The sequence below is a fragment of the Tachypleus tridentatus genome, chromosome 12 (assembly GCF_004210375.1).
Source record: "Tachypleus tridentatus isolate NWPU-2018 chromosome 12, ASM421037v1, whole genome shotgun sequence".
Taxonomy (NCBI): Eukaryota; Metazoa; Arthropoda; class Merostomata; order Xiphosura; family Limulidae; genus Tachypleus; species Tachypleus tridentatus.
In genome coordinates, this window is record NC_134836.1 from 99462796 (window position 1) to 99482305 (window position 19510).

Sequence of the window (19510 nt, forward strand, 5' to 3'; positions counted from 1 at the left end):
ACAACGCAACCTTTAATAATTTGTACCATCTACCAGTCTTCAATATTCATAACTTACACTTCGGTTTTTTATATTAACTTTCAGGCTACACTGTAGCTTTATAATAAAAAACAATACCTTTTTTTCCCCTTTGCATTCAAATATTACCTATCACACTTTGTTGTTACAAGTTTTAAAATGTAGCTCTACTAACATAACTCCCTTTTGCTCTAGTTTGCTTTTATCGTGAGATTCTCAGCATTCGGATTAACCCAATCAAGGTCTAAACTGATAGACCAGTGGGAAAAACAGCTAGCTAGTCAATGACACCCACAGTTAAATCTTGGGCCACAATAACTGAGTAATGGAAATATATATGCAAAAACGGCTCGTTTGGGTTGAGAAAATATTTTACATAGAAGAGCGAACACCGTTTCGACCTTCTTCGGTCATCGTCAGGTTCACAAAGAAAGAGGTAACTGAGTGTCGGAATGTAGAGGGCGGTGTTAGATGTTTGAATATATAATTTTATTTATTTTATTATATTAATATAGGTATAAAAGCGTTCCTTTTTATGTTCTTTGAATCTGGTTTCCATTTTTCTACTTGTTTCTCCAATATAGAAGTCGTGGCAGTTATCACATTGTATTTTATAAATAATGTTGGTGTGGTGTTTGTCAGTGTAGTTTTTACATAGTATAGACCTTAGTTTTGTGCCTGGTTTTTGAATAAAAAGTCGTCTTCACACGTTTTCGAACACTGCAAGTCAAATAAACACAACATAACCATAGAAAACACTCAAATACTAAATAAAGAAACAAACATAAACAAACGCAAAATTAAAGAAGCCTTACTTATACAACAACTTAAACCCAAAATAAACCAATATAAAGGAACGCCTTTATACCTATGTTAATATAATAAAATAAATAAAATTATATATTCAAACATCTAACACCGCCCTCTACATTCCGACATTCAGTTACACAACCCCTTTCAAACATGTGGTCAGCTTCCGGTCAGTTACCTCTTTCTTTGTGAACCTGACGATGACCGAAAAAGGTCGAAACGTTGTTCGCTCTTCTATGTAAAATATTTTCTCAACCCAAACGAGCCGTTTTTGCATATATATTTCTCTACAAGTGGGTTTTCTCGACATCATTGATGAGTAATGGAAACGTTTGACCGTTTTTCATATAACGCACTCATGGTTTCAACGTGCGGGGGCCGTTTCTACGGCAACGGGACACGAACGTACTTGTCAACCCTCACGCATCTTACACGAGACTCACGCTCTCACACCTGGAATAAAAATATCACGCATTCGAAAGATATATTTTTTAAAATGTTATATTTCATCATTTTTAGTTAAATCACGAATTTCCACATTTGTTTCGAAGAGGAAAGAAAGAAAACGCTACAATGAAATATAACATAATTTCAAGTTAAAATTTACATTATTGTAGCCCTTGCGTTTTAAGAGTTTCCCTTCGTGCACGAGCGCCACGCAGTATACAAATTGTCACGAAACAAATTCCAGGTACCTGGTACATTCAACTGCAAGTCTGAAAATCATGTGTAAGCTTCTTTATATTACACAAATACATTATTACACGTATCTTAAATATTCTAACAATTGTTGTGTTTTGCAAGTCAAAGTGCAAGTTCTCAGGACGGAATGGATATAGAATAAAAAAAAACGAACTTAAAATTGTAACTGATGTTGTCATACAATAAGAAACCGAGTTATGGAAACATTAATGCTGGAACTGATAGAATAAGTAGAAAATAAAATTCACTAAAAGTTTTAAAACCAAAAAAATGAATAGTTCTATTCTTTAGACTGCTAGTGAAATATTCACTCTTTGTTATTAAAGTTAATTATACTGTTATTTACGATAACAAAATAAAAAACTACAAATAATCATTTCTAGCACTTCACTAGAGGTGAGGTCACTTGCATGATCCCTCTTATAACTTTGAGGTGAACTTAAAATGACACTATAACACCAACAGATGCAAACATACTCAGATGTACATGCATACTCAATGAGAAAGTAACCTGTAAAACTATCAGATATTTTTCTTTTGATGTTTTATTAAAAACAAAAGTATAAATTCTGCACTATGGAATAACACCCCAGTTTTATCATTCACATATTCTAACACAATTTTCTTATTAATATACAAAATATTATATGTTCAACAAAGCAATTAACCCTTACACAGTCAGTCTTTGTCAGGACTAAACAAAAGACCTTTTTAAAGTCGAACAGGCAGTCCTTTTATAAGCCAATCTACTAAAAAAAAGTCAAAGCCAAACAGTTAGGCCTAAGAGGTTACCCAAACTGATAATGAGTAGTGAACTTAACCTTTGCTATTCCTCAGTTGCTCTATTTTGTTTTTAAGGAAATACACGAATCCAATAAAATCTGCCAAAAAACAAGAGAATATTGTAAGCAATCATATTTTATGTTCAGTCTAATTATATTTTAAATAATCAGATAATTAAGTAAACCAGAATACTATAATTGTTTATATCAAAATGTGTCCACTTTAAGACAACCTAAACATGCACTTCAACAAAAATTAAACAAAATAAATTGGTGAGATAGAAAACTAACAGTAAAATAATATAACTAAAACAACAGACTATTAAATTGAACTGACAATTTAGTAACTGACGTCTATACCATGATACAGTAACTTGGAGTTTCTATAGGTTTTAATTGTAGATTGTGTATTGAAGAAAAAAAATACCTCTACATACAACATATATAAACAAATTATCTTAGATGTTTGTTTTTTATTTTTGTGGTTGTGTTTTTAGACTCATGTTAAAAAAAAAGACAATTGAGAAAGATGGAAAGTTTTCTTGATATGAACGTCCTACATGAAACATTGTAGTATGAAAACTATACATACTGCTCAGTTTTAAAAGAAGTAAAGCCAATAATTTTAACATCTCTTCTTAATAACATGGCAGTGATGAACTCCAGTAAAAAATCTAATACAATATATCACAACAAGTCTTTCACCACCCATGATAAACAAAACACTATAATGACTGATTGAATGTTATATATATATAGATGGTGTAACAAAAATACCACCAATCAAACATGGGACTCTTTGCTTGCTATCTGTTTATATATACAGATGGTGTAACAAAAATACCACCAATCAAACATGGGACTCTTTGCTTGCTATCTGTTTATATATACAGATGGTGTAACAAAAATACCACCAATCAAACATGGGACTCTTTGCTTGTTATCTGTTTATAAGTACATGTACAAGCCTAAAATGGGTTGTCTGTGACACAGCATGAGATTTTTGAACAGTGGTTGGTACTACTCAAAGAATTTTCCTGGAACATTCGTGGCTTTAATATGCTTCATATGTTCAGTTCCACACTTGGGATACTTATTTTGTTACACACTGTACATAATTCTTAAGTTATAGGTTACAACAGTGTTTTGTTTAAGGCAAAAACAAAAATGGTACTTATTACAACACTTCTTACAATATATTTAATATGTTTCGTTACTGAATTTGGAACAAATATTCCCAGCTGATAAAATATCTACACAAAAATTTCCTCATCCAGATGCTCATCTAACAAAATCTCAAATTAATCAATCTATCATTAAAAATCTGTTTAATAGTTAAATGTCTGGACAATTTAGTGTTAAGTTGGCAGCTAACATACAAATACTGTGTTGACAGTGTAAAATATAAGACTTGGAAACCTAGATCTACATGTAAGCTTGTCTTCTGACAAATTTACTTTCCTCTTAGTATGAATTTCTAGAATAATTTAGGGAATAAAGTAGATGTCACTGATATGTTGAGAATAATAAAGTTTCAGTTCAGCAGAAATATGAATTTAACCGGTAACCATATTGTAGTTAATGTCAATAGTTCTTTATGACATTTTGCAATAATATTATAGAGCAAAAAAACATATCAAAAGATGCTTTCTTCAAATTTGTAATATGGAAAATACTAAGAAACAAGGCAAAACATCACTATGTTACTCCTTCATAATAACTACTCTGAATACTTGGAAAAGAAGAAAGTAAACATACTCTCCCAGGTCAAAGGTCCCTCAGGAATCATAATGGATACGTAGTCAATGTAACAGCATTCAGAAGCCACAACACACATACAAAAAAACCAATAAGCATAAACCAAACTCTATAATATCCAAATAAAGAGCAGTATATAAGTATCCCTCATAAATATGGACTTTAATATACTGGAGAAACAAAACAGTCTAAGACAAATGGATAGTAAAATATTTGCATAGCTGTTATTTGCAACATCCAATCATGCTAGAAAAGACCACAAAATAAGATGGATCTGTATTAAAATACCATGATATTAGCCATACATAAGATAAAATAATTATTTTCATAACACATTCAGTGAACCTAGAATTGTTGTCAGCAAGTTCAGTTAGTTGAAGTCCTTATAGGGTAGGGTGATCTTGGATGACTAGGTAGCACCACCAGCCTCTCTATCAAGAAAATCATAACCCAGCTGCAAACAGTTCTCCTTCATGTCCTTGTGAAAACAAGTCAAGACATTTCAGTCTCCTTGAAATCATCCTCTGAGCTCTTTCCAACAACTAAACATCTTTTTTTAAACAATGTGACTAAAACTGAACACTAAGATGTAATCAGTGTCTGACAGAATAAATTGATGATATCCTTGAACCTGAAACTCTTATTTGCCTTATTACAAACCAACATACATTACTCAGAAGGTATTCAAAAATTTCCAACAAGTTTATAAGACTAGTTAATGTGACAACCAAGCTGAAAAACTTTACTCTTAATTAAGATTGAAAGGTATCTGTCAGGTATTGTTGGCCCAGCTTATCAAACAGTCCAAATCTCACTACAAAACCAGTCTTTTCAGTATATTTTAAGCTGCTCATTAATTTGTCATCATCTAAGCACAAGCATGAGAACATGGGGAGCTGTTGCACCCCACCTCCACTTTGCAACTCTTTCCTACACCTCTACTACCTCTACAATTATCAGTTTGTTTAATGAAAATACCTCCGTATCAACGTTCATTCTTTCATTATTCTATCATAATAGCTTAAATTCTCCCAATAAGCTAGCTTGAAAGGCTTTGCAAAAGAAGTAAATGAAATACAATACCTATTCTCAGGGATAAAATTTTCATAAAAAGTAGAGGTACTCACCTGGGTGAAGTGGATCTGTTTCCGAGAAAGAAACTAAAAATGTACATGTAAATATAAAAAAACAACAAAGTAGCTCAAATGAGTACCAGTATTATGTACAAATAAGTACCAAGACTGTATAAAAACAAGTTCTGGTATTCAGCATCAGCAGAATTTTACACAAATACAGAATGTCCCTGTTATACAGTCCTACTGACTTTACTAAGAACCTCTTTACCACCCTCTCTCACCTTATTAAAATCAATGTATAACATATAAACTAAAATACTTTTACCAATTTCTTGTATTTCTACAATATTAGCTTTGATATGAACTACAAAAGAGCCTCTTACTGAACTTTTAACCATATCATCCATACTCTCACCTACATCACTGGTTACAGCTCCTTGAAACAGCCAAGTTCTTCTCTTACTGTTTACCACATGTATTATGCTATTACATACTTGACCAGGAAACAATGAACCATTACCATCTCATTATGCATGTCTTTTACAGTCTGTGTAACACTCTCACCTGTATATGAAAGATATGTTAATCTTTATCTCAACCAACCCTTCGTCTAACTACCTCAGGACACTGACATGCTATAAAGTGACCATCTAAATAATCTTTAAGATCCTTTCTTCTATCACCATCATGTTCCCGATAACTAAATTCTTCATGACTTGTAATATGAGACAAGTAACAAAAAACATTTTGTAAATGTCGAATGATATAGGGATGGCAGTGCCAAGAATAATACACACAAAAATACAGGAATAATACTGACTTAGAAGTCTGCACAGCCCCAGGCCAGACCATGATCTGTCCATGGTTGACTAATGCTGCCAATCTGGTGAGCAATATTTTGTTTTAGCTTTGGATCTAAATTAGATTTACTGTAAAGAAAATTGAGAATAGGGGGGACTTGGACGAGATATTGTAAATACCCATTGGTCTCAGACCAGGTAACTACCAGCTTGGATAAACTTATAAAATTTTAGCCCATGCAGACCTCTACCTTAACTATAATTGTAAGACTGTTCTTTTCTAGCACTATAGTTACTAACTATGCTTGTGTACATATTAGAAAGCCAAGGTTTGAAGAGGAACACTAAAATATCTTAGAAAGTTGAAATTAATTTATAATTTATCTCTGATTTTCAGATCTCAGTGACCATTATGGAAGAAACCAAACACTCGTGTTCAAGTAAAAACAAACAATCATGAATTAACATTTTTTTACACTGCAAATTTATTTCTGAGAGTCACTTACCAACATTTACATAACAGCTTTCCTCAGTTTGTTTTGCCCTCTGTATGCCAAATTTTTGCTCACTACTAGCCTCAAGGCTTCCACCTAACATCAGGTGTTTACACATCATATAGCTGCATTGTAGAGTACAACACACCCTCCTAGTGCAGCTCATTTCCTCTATACTGTAGAGCTTAATCACTACTTTAAACTATGCAACAAAAAGATATACTAGAAGCAAGGAAAATAGGTGGAAGTATTTACTGGAAATAGGAAGTAGATTTTTAGTGTATGAAAATGTTAACTGCTGGCACAACATGATTCCTCACTTCTCCTCTGTAATAGTTAACATCTTACACTAAAAAGGTGGATGGACCAATGTGAAGATTACCTAGATGAGCATTTTTCAGAAAATGCCCAAAAAGAACCTGTGAAATGAGATACTCTAATGTATAGTCACACTACACCACATTTGTACAAGCTATACTCTTCACTTATTGTAAAACTAATGTACCACTGAGATGGGTGGAAAAGATGCTAGTGCAATCATTAATAGGACACATTAAATTGTGTAGAGTGCCTATGGTACTAAGGTGGGTCAACTCGAGTCCAAAACTAGATGGCATTGAGTATATGTCCTTTAGTCGACAATAGGCAGAGGATGTCAGCTATATTTACCTTAAAACCAGGAAGCAGAAGGCAAAAATAACTTCCTTTCCAACAACCTATACAGGGTACATGTGTGTAGACCCAATACACAACTAACACCAAGCCACCTGGGAATACAACATCTGAGCAATGATGGTATGGGGGAATGCAGTAGATTTGTTTTGTCCAAAACCAGGCAGCATCACAAAGTTATCTTCTGATACATGGTTGGTGTAGAGTACTCATCATCCACATCGACAGAACATCCCTTTGCTACTCATGACTGAGTAAAAGTGGTCAACTTAGAAGGAAGTTTCCATAGTCCACCACTTCAGTGGCTAGGAAATGGTAAGTGGCAAGGACTCTTGTACTCTACTGGAAGATGAAGGGGGGAGGGGAACAATGTAGTCCCATCTTACTTAACTAGGACTGGAGGGATGGACAGTAAACCTGACACTGCTTTACTCATGATAAGTCCGTGTTTTGGTACAATCTGGTATGGGCCCTATTAATGAACAGATTTCAGGTCAAAATCAAGAACGACTGCAAGAGAAAAAGGTGAAGATGGCAAAATGAACTAAATGGCTTAAATAAGGCAGGATGATAATAAAGAAAAACAACAACCAAAATATTAGGTTGAGCTGCTCAGTAACCAGCCATGTGTGGTCACATAAGCACTGAACCTTGTTTGAACAAAAAAAAAAAATCAGAAAAATGGGGTATAGGAAAAAAGAATGAAGAAAAACATGATTTAAAGGAAAACTATGGAATGTGAACCCTTGTCATAAATATACAAATATAGAGGAAGAAAGAACCAAACAACAAAAAAAAACACTATGCACAATGAGTTTGGAATGTCTTGAATAGAATTGGACAAAACCTACACATTAAGTCATAGTGATGACATAGTTGAATGGGAGAGGAAGGAGTATGGAGAGTGATAGAGGTTGAGAGGGCAGAAGATGCAATAGTGGAAACCACAGCTGAGCTGACCAGTAAGTAGTTATCAGAAGAATTCAACACATTGTCCAGATTGTGAGAAAAGACAGACGGAAGGGAAGGCACAGAGAAAAAATGTTGGACCAGTTCTGATGATCCTATGTCCTTAGCTAAGCTGAAGGAAAAGGAAAAGAGGACTAGAAAAAAGGGATGTAAGGTGTTGAGAAGAGTGTCCAGATGCAAAGACAAAAGACTGATCACTAAAGGTATGAGGAACCACTCTGTAAGTAGTATCTAGGCAGGCCTCAATAGGCAATCCATGACAAGAATCAGGACACCCAGAATAGAATAAATTAGATGTACTGAATAAGCTCAGGAAAGGAGGTTGACAGTATGAATATAAAGAAAGTGAATCAAAAAGTCTTGCTGGTGACTGATCAAGGTGACAACTAGAAAGCTAACCACATCTACCATTACAAGACATCTACAAACCCTTCTAAAAATCCAAAATTCAACATTTTGCCAAAACTTCTAACAGAGGTATTTGAGGGAATATAGCATGGTACAAATAACCTGAATTTACGTGAAAGTTAAGACATGCTCCCCAATTTTGTCATAATGCCATCTGGAAACAGAAGACTTGGACATGAAGAAGAGGAATGCACACTATGGAAGTAGTTTGTTTAAATCACAAGAACAATGAACCCCAAGCAAGGCAACAAAGAACATATAATTCATTTTAGATGTTGCAAATTAGCATTAGCCAAGAGCATACGCGAATGCATGAAAACCCACATTTCCAAAAGAGAGAGAAGAACCACATATACAGTGAGAGAAGAAATGGATATGGCATGGGAAACCAAATGCTCAATGTCAACCTAAAAAAAACCAGTAGGCTGTGCTCTGCACATATACCAATGAAAAAGCATACAAATAAATGAGAAACAAAGTGGATGTGAGATAATATTCCTACAAGGTAAACCAACCAACTCAGATGTGTCACCTGTCAAAGGAGGAGAAGAGTGCCTGTAGAAGGCAGATTGGGACAAACCCATATAAGAGAAGAAGCATCTGAGATGTCCACCTCGATCATCCAAAGATCTGGGGTGATAGATGACCACAAGCTGAGAAATTCCCCATGTGACAGCAATGGAAGATGAGATACCAAATGAAACATGTAAGACTTGACACCTATTTACAGATTCTCTGGGAATTATGAAAAGACAGGAAAAAAAACTTGGAAATAGAAGGAGAAACCCATCCATTAATAATTGTAGCCATTAAACAAGAAAAAAAAGATCCCTAAGTGGATACAAAATAATTGAAACAGTGCACACTGGAGGAGGAAAAGAAAAGACAAAAATGAAGGCTCTCTGGCAGAAATCACAGTACTCACCAATCTGCCACAAACAATTGGAAAATGTTCTCTACTGGCCCTAAGTTATTGCAAAAACTGAAAGTATTACAGTCTTTGAGAAATGAAAAGACAAATGGAAAGTTGTGACAGAAACAGATAGATGCAAAGAAGGAACAAAGGAGAGACAGTAAACCAGTAGCATTTGGCCTTAACATGACACCAGAGATAAAGCATACCAGTAAAACCATATTACACAGATGAAAGGAGCCAGAAGTAGGCATAAAGACATAAGGAAAAGAAAAGCAATTGAGGAACAAAGGTACCATGTTCCAAACAACTACAGGAACAAAGTGATTCACAAACTGTTACCGTAGTCTGTGAATAACCTTCTGTATAAGATATATGGATAATATACACAGACATATATATACATATCTTACTAGTTGTTCAGAGATACAAATTCTTAGAAGTCTGCACTTTCTTATACATGAGAAGCCTCTTAACCTTTACTTTGTGAAATTTCAAGAAATATGCTATAATTCTTGAAGAAAGAACCATTATTACTAGTGATTTCATTTCATTAAATGCAGAAAATTTCTTTAGGAGGGGGGATAATCATGATTTCGCTTCTATCTGGACATGAACAAATATATATAAATCAGAAAACATATGCATACAACTAATTTTTGAAGTGTACAAGAATGGTCTTTTAGGCACTTATACAGCTACTTCTTTAACTTGTTGTGAAACTGCATGAAAGTGGATGCTAGTTATAGTACATATACACTACACTAGATTATATATATAGCATACCAAAACAAATTTGGTTTCTCAGTCCTTCATTATTTATGATCCACGAAACTATATTTATCTAAGTTCATACAATTTTATAATACATAAAATTTTTCAAATCTCACTATGCAACATCAATAATGTTTATAGAGCAATGAAGTTTTAAAAAGCAACACTCATAACAGTCCAAGCTGTCACGTGTTCTTTATTCAGTATCTCTGGACTCTTGCCAGTTTGCGCTTCTGAATCCTAACATCAGCATTCACTTTACATACACACATATAAATTTAACACATTTACTTAATGGTTATCATAACAAGAAAAATTACTAAACCTAATATTTCCATGACACCTTACTTTTTTCAATAAAATAGTTTTGTGATAATAAAAAAAAGCAGTTAATACTTGTAGAGTATATTTATTAATATTTGAAGATACTATAGATACTTGTAGTTTCAAATAATAAAAATTCAATAGTCTTGTTTTCAAATAATTAAATATATCTTCATAAGCTGGTAACAGATAAAACTGTTTCAAGCACGTGTGTGTCTATACATATATTTTATGAAATCTGTCTTTATATTACAAGTGGTTAAATGTTTCAGTTTGATGCAAGTATTCGAAAGCTTAAATCTTCTATCATCTCATATATGTAATTTTTTGATGAACATAAAACTTATTTTAGTAAGGGTAATTATTCTCCAAGATAACACACAAATTTAAGCACTGCAAACTTTCTCTTTGTTAACCTAAGATGCCCTATGAAGGTCAAAATGATGTTCTCTGTTTTAATAGTAAAAGTGTTAATATCCATACTAGTTGTTCTGAGATACAAAGTCTTAAAAGTCTGCATATGAGAAGTCTTTTAATCTTTATTTTGTAAAATTTCAAGAAATATGTTACAATTCTTGAAGAAAGAACCATTATTACTAGTGATTTCATTCCATTAAATGCAGTAAGAATGAAAAGGTTTCAGACTTAAAACACTGGTGAAATTATGGTACTAGTCTTCCTATTGATGAAATTTGAGACTTTCAACAGTTATGTTAACATTTTCCTTACCTAAAGAATATATTTCAGACAGTCACGTCTCTGTTCCACAAAAACTGTTATCCCATGTGCACTGCTGTGTAAATTATTATGAATGTCATAAACCTTGAACAAATTTCCCATCCATACACCTGTCAATGTATTGCACCAATCAATGATCATTAGACTATACTCTTCCACCAACAGGAGAGTGACACATCCTATATACACATTATTCCCCATTAGCACTAGCACTGGAACAGAAACTTATTCTTGACAAGGCAAGGTAAAGGTACTCAAATTGGACAGGATGGGTGGGAAGTAGTGCAGAGAGGCATTTACCTAAATTATACTTTCAAACAAGGATATTAACTTCTGAAATTATATTCACCTTATTATACCCTAGATAGAATCCCACATTAAAGAAGGAGAACAAGGCTGGTGCAGAACAAGAACTTACAAGGATGATCTTTCTGAAAACAGCACCAAAAAAGGAATCCCAATTAAATGTGTCATCCACATGACCAGGTTTGAAGGAGGGGTTAAAACAGTGTGGCATGAATCAGGGGGAGACTGTATTAATCTTAAGCAAAAATTCTCTCTATCCAATGTTCTTGTTGTATTTCTTGTTAAGAGATAGAGCAAAGAAAAATGTCACAAGAATCTTTTTCATAGTACTTAAGTGAAAGGAATGTAAGATTGCTAAAATGGTAATTATTTCACAGGCAGGCAGCTGAGTATGTGTGTGTGTACCATTACCACATATATTTGTCATGTCAGTCCATATAAGAGAAATACTTAAGTGAGATACCACTAGAAATAAATGTAGAGACAAGCAGCCTAGAACAAAATGAGCCCAAGACCCAGCTGGACCAAACAAACCACATGGAATGGCTTAGTTCATAATGCAGTAATATGACCTATACTACACCATCAGTTAACATCCCAACCTTACTTTGAAAACAAGGATCTTGTATCAGTAGGACTGCACCTTCTGCTGTTGAAATCTCCATATCTACTTTCCCAGTCATTCTTCCAAGTTCTGAAAAAAAAACAAAAAAACAAGAGGGGGAATTCACATGAAGCAGAAAACTGAAGATGAGCTTGAACCACATCATCAGGAGCAACCACCTGGAAATATGTTACACATAAATAGACAGTACAATGGGTTACCATGACTAAAGATAGCAGGAGCAAGCCACTTATAATTGTTACTAGTTTTACTTTTGTTTTCTGTTCACAAGTGAAGTTTGGCTAAGAAGATAAAATGTAGGAGACGTTACTGAAGCAGCCTCATGACAAAAACTCATCTCCACAACAGGCACTGAGCAGGGATAGACAGGCTCAACACTTTCCATATCACACCATTCAATGTAGACTTTGAGTAAGTATTCTCTACAAAGCAACACTGGACGCTTGTGTATTCCATTGTCTCCACAATATCAAAACATATATAATGAATAAGGTGGTTGTGAAACCTTACAAAGAAACAAAAAAATAAACATTTCACCTTCAGAGCCATCGTACAGAGTGAAGAATTGTGACTAAAGTTAGATGAATGCCAAAGGTTAGTTAAACTGACTTATGATGGGAGAGTAAGGGGTCACATTATTGGTTGGAGCTCAGCCATATCCCCAAGCTGCAAAATCTCCTATAGGAGACAATAATGGTTAGAGACAAGAAAAGCCATGAAATGAGAAATAAGATGGGAGAAGACATTAAGAATAAGAACAGGGTCATAATCCAAAGACAAAGAAACAAGCTAGATGGGATCAATAATCCAGCTACACAAAATGGAAAGAGATAAGTTATGAGATAAATCCTACAGCAAGAAAAGTTGAGTAGTGCCTAATAGTGGCAATATGAGTAACATAATAATGAATAGACTGTATGGAACAAATGAGATGATCTGAGTTGGAATGATTTCACAGAGAAGAAAGTAAAAGGAGAAAGACTGAAGACCACATCCACTCGCATTTTGGGGCAGCCAGAGAAGAAGATGGACTTTTCCTTGTGATAAATAGCATAGGAAGTAGCCAAGACCAGAGTAAGTGATGGCTCCTACACTGTAAAAGAAGAATAAATGTGTGAAATGTAAAAAAGGATGATGAACTACAACACAAAGCATCCTTAACTACAGCTGAAGAACCTCAGATTGGAAACTATGTTAATGAAAGCACACAATGGAGGTGAAAAGGCAGTGACTGGAGGCACATTACTGATGCAAATCCATTAAAAACACCAGAAGACAGAGAGGTCATGCTGCAGGAAAGATCCAGGCCTAGGCAAGATAGTAGGTCTGCTTAGCTTGCAGGACATGATAAATCAGTAACTGAGCATTGTCGTCATCAGCCCAAAAGATGATAGCCAGGAAAACAAAGATCTAAGTAAATAAGTGACTCCCTATTGGGGGGGAGAAGAAGAAATTAAAGAGCAGAACTTTGAACAGATCGTGTCAGGACTACCATAAAAACATAGAAGATAATAACACTCCTGCAGTGTAGCCATCAGTTCAAGAACATAAAAACAGAGAAACTTTTACACTAGGCATTTGACCAAAAACCCACCAGACCAAACAAAAAGTATAGGGCCATAGCCAATTTGAGAGAAAGGACCAAGAACCAATTGTTTGGCTATTATAGACAAATCAGACAAACAAAGTTGGATGTGGAGAAAGTGCCCAAGACAAAGTAGAACAATTTATCAAGGGGAGGGCTACCCATAAGAGTAAGAAAACTATTGAGAAATAAGAAGAAACCAAACTTTGGTCAAACAGGACAATAACCTCCAGTCTTCATGTGAATAACATAAAATTATAATCCCACAAAGGGTTAAGAAATTACTCCATGGCATTTGAAACAGAAATAGAATAGAAATGTAGGAAATATTCTGAGAAAGCACCTGAAGAACTCAACAGGCTGTAGTGAATGAAGTCTACCAGTGGACAAAATGAGAGAGCAAATCTTTCACAGGACTGAAGCCAAGGTGTATACTAAATAAAGAAATCTTTAAGACTTATGACAGCAACCTCTCAAAGAAAGACGAAATACCAGCAAGAGGACAAAAAACAGAAGAACAGGTGCATACATTGACGAACCTGATGGCATCCCCAGATTGCAAGAGCAAGAAACTAAAGTGAGAAGCAATGACTGTTGAAGAGGTGCATCAACCTAAGATGCCCATGTGTAAGAAATACCAAAAACACTGTATTACAAATTAATTTCCAAGACAGAAGTTCTAGAGAAAGGATTGAGAGATACAAAAGTCAAAAGGTAAGGCAGTCTGACAAAGTAAATCCTAGAAACAAAGAAACCAGGCAAATGGTATAAAATGGAAGAAAAACATGGGCAAAGTGGAAAACAAATATGTTGAAATTTTCTACAGAAAGCTAATAGGTCTGAGAGAAAACTTTGGAATGGAGATAAAGCATGAGAATTAACAAAGTTGAGTAGATATACAGAATGAAAAAAAAAAAAAGAGAAGATCCTTCAACTGAAAGAAAAGATTCAGATTAAGAAGGTTCATGTAACAATGGTGCTAAAGGTTCAACAAAATATTTTTGGAGAAAAAGAAAAAAACACATACCTGTGGAATTTCAGCAGTGAAAGACAAAAGAGGAATTATCTGATCAATGCTTAGAAGAAGAAAACAAGTAAAAACAGGCAAGGAAATAACAGTTGTGAAATATATACACAATGGAACAGGCTCACTGAAGGAAAAAAGTGGGAGTTGAAAATCCTGCGCTTAAGATCAGGACGGAACCAATCATCTAATGCACAATGATGATAATATCACTAACCATTAGAGATTCCAAGTTGCCATTACAGTAGTTGGTGACTCCTATGAGGAGTGTTGAAAGCCTTAAGAGATGCCAAAAACATGGGAATATGAATTCATTTGAAGATTATTATTGCTGAGGAAAGAATGAGCCTGTGTTCAAGAGCTAGTACTGATGGGAATTATTACACATGGATGATGTGTCATCCTCCTACTGGTGGAGGGTTGTAGTCTAACAATGATTACATCATAAGCTGGCACATTACACTTTGATACAAGTAGTGACAGGAGCTTTGTTCAAGGCTCATGGCATGTGCAGATGAGCACATAATGGTTGATGCATGCAAGGTAACTGTGCTTTCTAGTGCATAGAGGTGAGTAGCATTTCTGAATTATATATCACATATAACACAAAACCAGCTCCTATCACTTAAATATCTGTCCAGTTTTTTTCTTAAGCTCTCTTAAATACTCTGCATCCATCACATCTGAGAACAACCCATTCCAAAGTCCAGCCACACTGTTTAAAAAAATAACTTATCTAGAAACAAGTTTCAGTCTTTCAAAATTTATATTTAGATCTCCTACTCCTATCATTCTCGTTGTTAAATACAAAAACAGATGATGTATCAACACAATCATTTCCCTTAACAATCTTAAACATCAACAGAAAATAATTTCATAAATTTTAAATTGTCCTCATTGAACAATGTTTTCATGCCACACATCATCCTAGTAGTAGTCCTAAAAATTCTTTCCAACAACTCAGTGCCGTTTCTAAGATACGTAGCTCAATACTAAACACAATACTCCATACGAGGCCTAATTAGCCTCTTCATGAAAGAATCATCTAAGTTTCTCTGGCTTTGCAAGATACTCTCTTTATGATTACTTATCATCTTAACTCAGGTCTAACACCATTAGTTTTATATTCTGTCAGTTTAAGCTCTTACTATGTATATATATATATCTTAAGGATCCATGAGTGAAAGCAAAGGAGGATATTTTACAATATGCAAACTACACTATATCTACCATATCCAATGCCAACAAGACATTCTGCTTATTACAATGGCCAATTAACTGGCTGAGATATAAAAAAGTAGTGATCTAGATGCTATATATCAACTTTCATGAACTGTCATGGTGCAAACCAGATTAAGCACATGAATCTCAGTTAGTGCTAGCCATATAACAGTTCCATATACAGTGTAACATTACTTACATTAGTTTTTCCTATTTACTTTATTTGCCATATTTCAATTCTTGTAATCTGATTTCCAAAGACTTATTACTAAACTTTTTCAAATCTGATAACTTTTATTTTCTGGCTTTCACAAGAGATTTTATTTATTATTTCTTGTTGCCCACTCCAAGTGTTTTAAGTAATGGAGATTAGTTACAGTCATATTTATCATGTTAAATGCACCTTATACTATGTTCAATCTTTTGCTTTTTTTTTTATTACATATCACACTGTTGTATTTTTTATAAGAATGTCATTATTCTAGCTACTTATTGTATAATTTAGCTTTTTATTTAATTTCTTGTTTATTTTTTACACCTTAACTATCAATATTTCTGGCTGTACTATTGGTAATGTTCTGTTATTTGACTCCACAAGTAAACAGAAATTTATCATAACAGTTTATCTCAAATTCTACATTTCCCTAAAGTTACATCATACGTCATTTAAAGAGTTTTCACTGATAATAGATCTTTAGAGTTTTGCTTATATATGATTATAAATTATGTTGTACAATATTACATGAAGCTAACAGCTAATGTTTGTACATTCTGAATTGAAGGGTTTTTTGTTTTAATTTTTACTAAAAGTATTTGTTAGAATGTTTAAAATATCAAGTTTTAGTATTTTTTATTAGGACTAGCCTACATCTCCTAAATTGAGCAAATCTTGAGATATTATTGGGTTCATGGCCAAAAATATCATTAACAGTAAGGGTACCCAACTAAAAAAAACAATGCAGTGTAATCTTTATAGATAAGAAAGTATATTTAATTAACTACAGTCATTCTAGGGTGGTTTGTAGTTTTGCCCTAAGAAGGTAGCTTGCTCTGATAGGAAACTGATATTAATTTCAGAGATAAAATATCCATACATTAACAATTACCTCCAATAAGTTGTATATTCTTACTCAGAGACTTACCCTTATAGGCTGCTTAAACTTCATGCATGCATGCATGTTTATGTTTAAGCAGCACTTATATACATACACACACAGAAGAAATATTTACTTTAAAACTTCAAAGAAGCATTTAATTTCTCTTTCCCTTCAAAGTTATCTTCTACCTGAAGAGCTGAATGAATTTTTGAACTTAAAATTTGATTCTAATGTTTAAGCCTTGAAATACAGTAACTTAAGAATTTTTATTTTTTTCACAATACTGAGAAATCTACCAACATATGTAGCCAATACATCACATACTGCATGAAGTTTATCATCATGAGTCATCCAGTGGCACAGTGGTAACTCTGTGAACTTGCACCTCTACAACAAAGGTTTCTATACCCATGGTGGACAGAGCACAGATAGCCCATTGTGTAGCTTTGTGCTCAACTTAAAAACAAACAATCATTACCAGAAATTAACAGTACTTCCAAAGAAAAGAACCAGTGATTCCCCACAAAAAATTACAAAATAAAGTCTGAAAACAGATATAAACACTTTATAACTTAGGATATTATCAAAAAATAAACTGGCATTAAATAGATATGAATAAACCATAAAAATTGTAAGCTTGCATGACTAAGATAAAATAATTACTAATTCACTTATCCTCTGTGTTTTTGCTTTTATTAAGTATCATTCACCATTGATAAAAAACTTTTAATTTACTATTTTTACTTCTTTAACATAAACCAATGTTACTTTTATTTACTAATACTCATATAACATTAATTAACAATTATAAGCTAATTTAAAATCAACAGTCTTTAATTTGCAATATATATGTTTACAATGATTACAGACAGCAACATTAAAAATGCACATTTATAAACATATTATGAAGACTCAGTGCAAAACAGGCATTCCTATCACAGATTGTCTGCTGAAGTATTAGCTGTAATAAATAAGTTATAAGATTTTGTTATGCAAAACATTTTTTTGGATGGAAAGATATTAACATAGCTGGATAATGATTAATATTTCTTATTATCATTATTGTATCTAACAAATGATTGCAACCATTAATAAAAATAAGTTACATTTCGAAATTAAGAAAATCTTGCATATTATTTAAAAAAAAAAAAAGTATAAAACGTTCATAATATTACATAGTGCCGCGTTAAAAAACCTTTTGACCCTGTACGGCTTGGAAAGTTAAGTCTCTCCTTCCTCAACTAATATAGATAGAGAATATGATGATATCAGAACATCTTATATTATTACTCATCTTTCTCTAAAAAAAACCATAAGCAACAATGAAAGAACGAAGATTTTGTGTCCCTAATCTAATAATTTAAATGTTAATGTCAAATATAATTTTAAATTTTTATACCCTAGTTCTTTCTGCTATTACTATTATTACACAGGCTGAGAAAACATTGTTGTAAAACGTAAAATGAATGACATTTATGGATATCCTTAATTTAGGGCTTTAGGCCATTTGTAATTGTCATATACACCTATTTCTGGAATCTCGTTGAGGGTTTTTTTGTTTTGTTTTTTTCGTTGTCGAGGGCTTCCTCTGAGCTGGGTCGTTTACACGTACAACGAGCGCCCTTTAGTTAATACATGCCTGCAGTATTACATTACTAAAACTAATACTAAAGTAAAAATGCCTCACCTGAGTTTTCGACAAGATGTTGCCGGCTTCGGGGGCTTGGTCTTCGGCATTATCGTCGTTGTTCTCGTCAGTCGCTCCATTTACGTGAATCGTATCTACCTTTTTTGTCATTCTTCTGTTTATATCACAAGCTAGTAATTGTTACGATGTTTGTAGTTAACTTCCCGATATTAATTTAATTTCTATTTCTGAATTAGTCTCCACAAAGACCCGCCCTTTTAAAATTCTGTGACGCAGTAGGTTTATATTATTTTTACTTATTCCACGCCTTTGGAGAACGACGCTCATCTCACTTAGGCGTTTATACTCTCGCGGTACGCGAGATTTTAGGTGACTTCATCTTGTACCAGCCATTAACAGAAACACCATCAGACTGATTACAGTTTTGTTTCACAATCGTTAGATTTAATTAATTAATTTATCAAAAGCTAGTTTTAAAATAGGAATTAAATGCTACACGCAAAATCTTTCAATTGAAATGAATATTTTCGATGAAAATGTTCAAATTTCAGCCACGGACAGGTTGTGAATACAATCATTGTCAAATAGACAACAGAAATTTGCGCGACTATTTAACTGTATGTTTGAAATAGCGTAGACTTATTTCATTATTAGCATAAAGTTTAAAGAAATACATTAATATTGACATTAACATCTTTCAGTGAAAGTGAATATTTTCGATGACAATTTTTCTTATTTAACTGCAGACAGTTTGTAAATATAATTA

The 19510-nt window shown here is 33.6% G+C and overlaps 1 protein-coding gene across 7 annotated transcripts in view; it reads right to left on the reverse strand.

Annotated features, from left to right (window-relative positions):
- Positions 1-19158, reverse strand: part of LOC143234139 (uncharacterized) — a 221370-nt gene extending 202212 nt beyond the window's left edge. For 6 of the 7 annotated variants that reach the window (XM_076471254.1, XM_076471253.1, XM_076471260.1 and 3 more), the window contains exon 1: positions 18784-19156. In XM_076471254.1, coding sequence (XP_076327369.1) covers positions 18784-18894 — 111 coding nt within the window. In that variant the 5' untranslated portion in view covers positions 18895-19156. Of the gene's footprint in view, positions 1-18783 lie in introns of all 7 variants that reach the window. The other variant, XM_076471259.1, reaches the window with a different exon arrangement.
- Between the last annotated feature and the right edge of the window lie 352 nt (positions 19159-19510).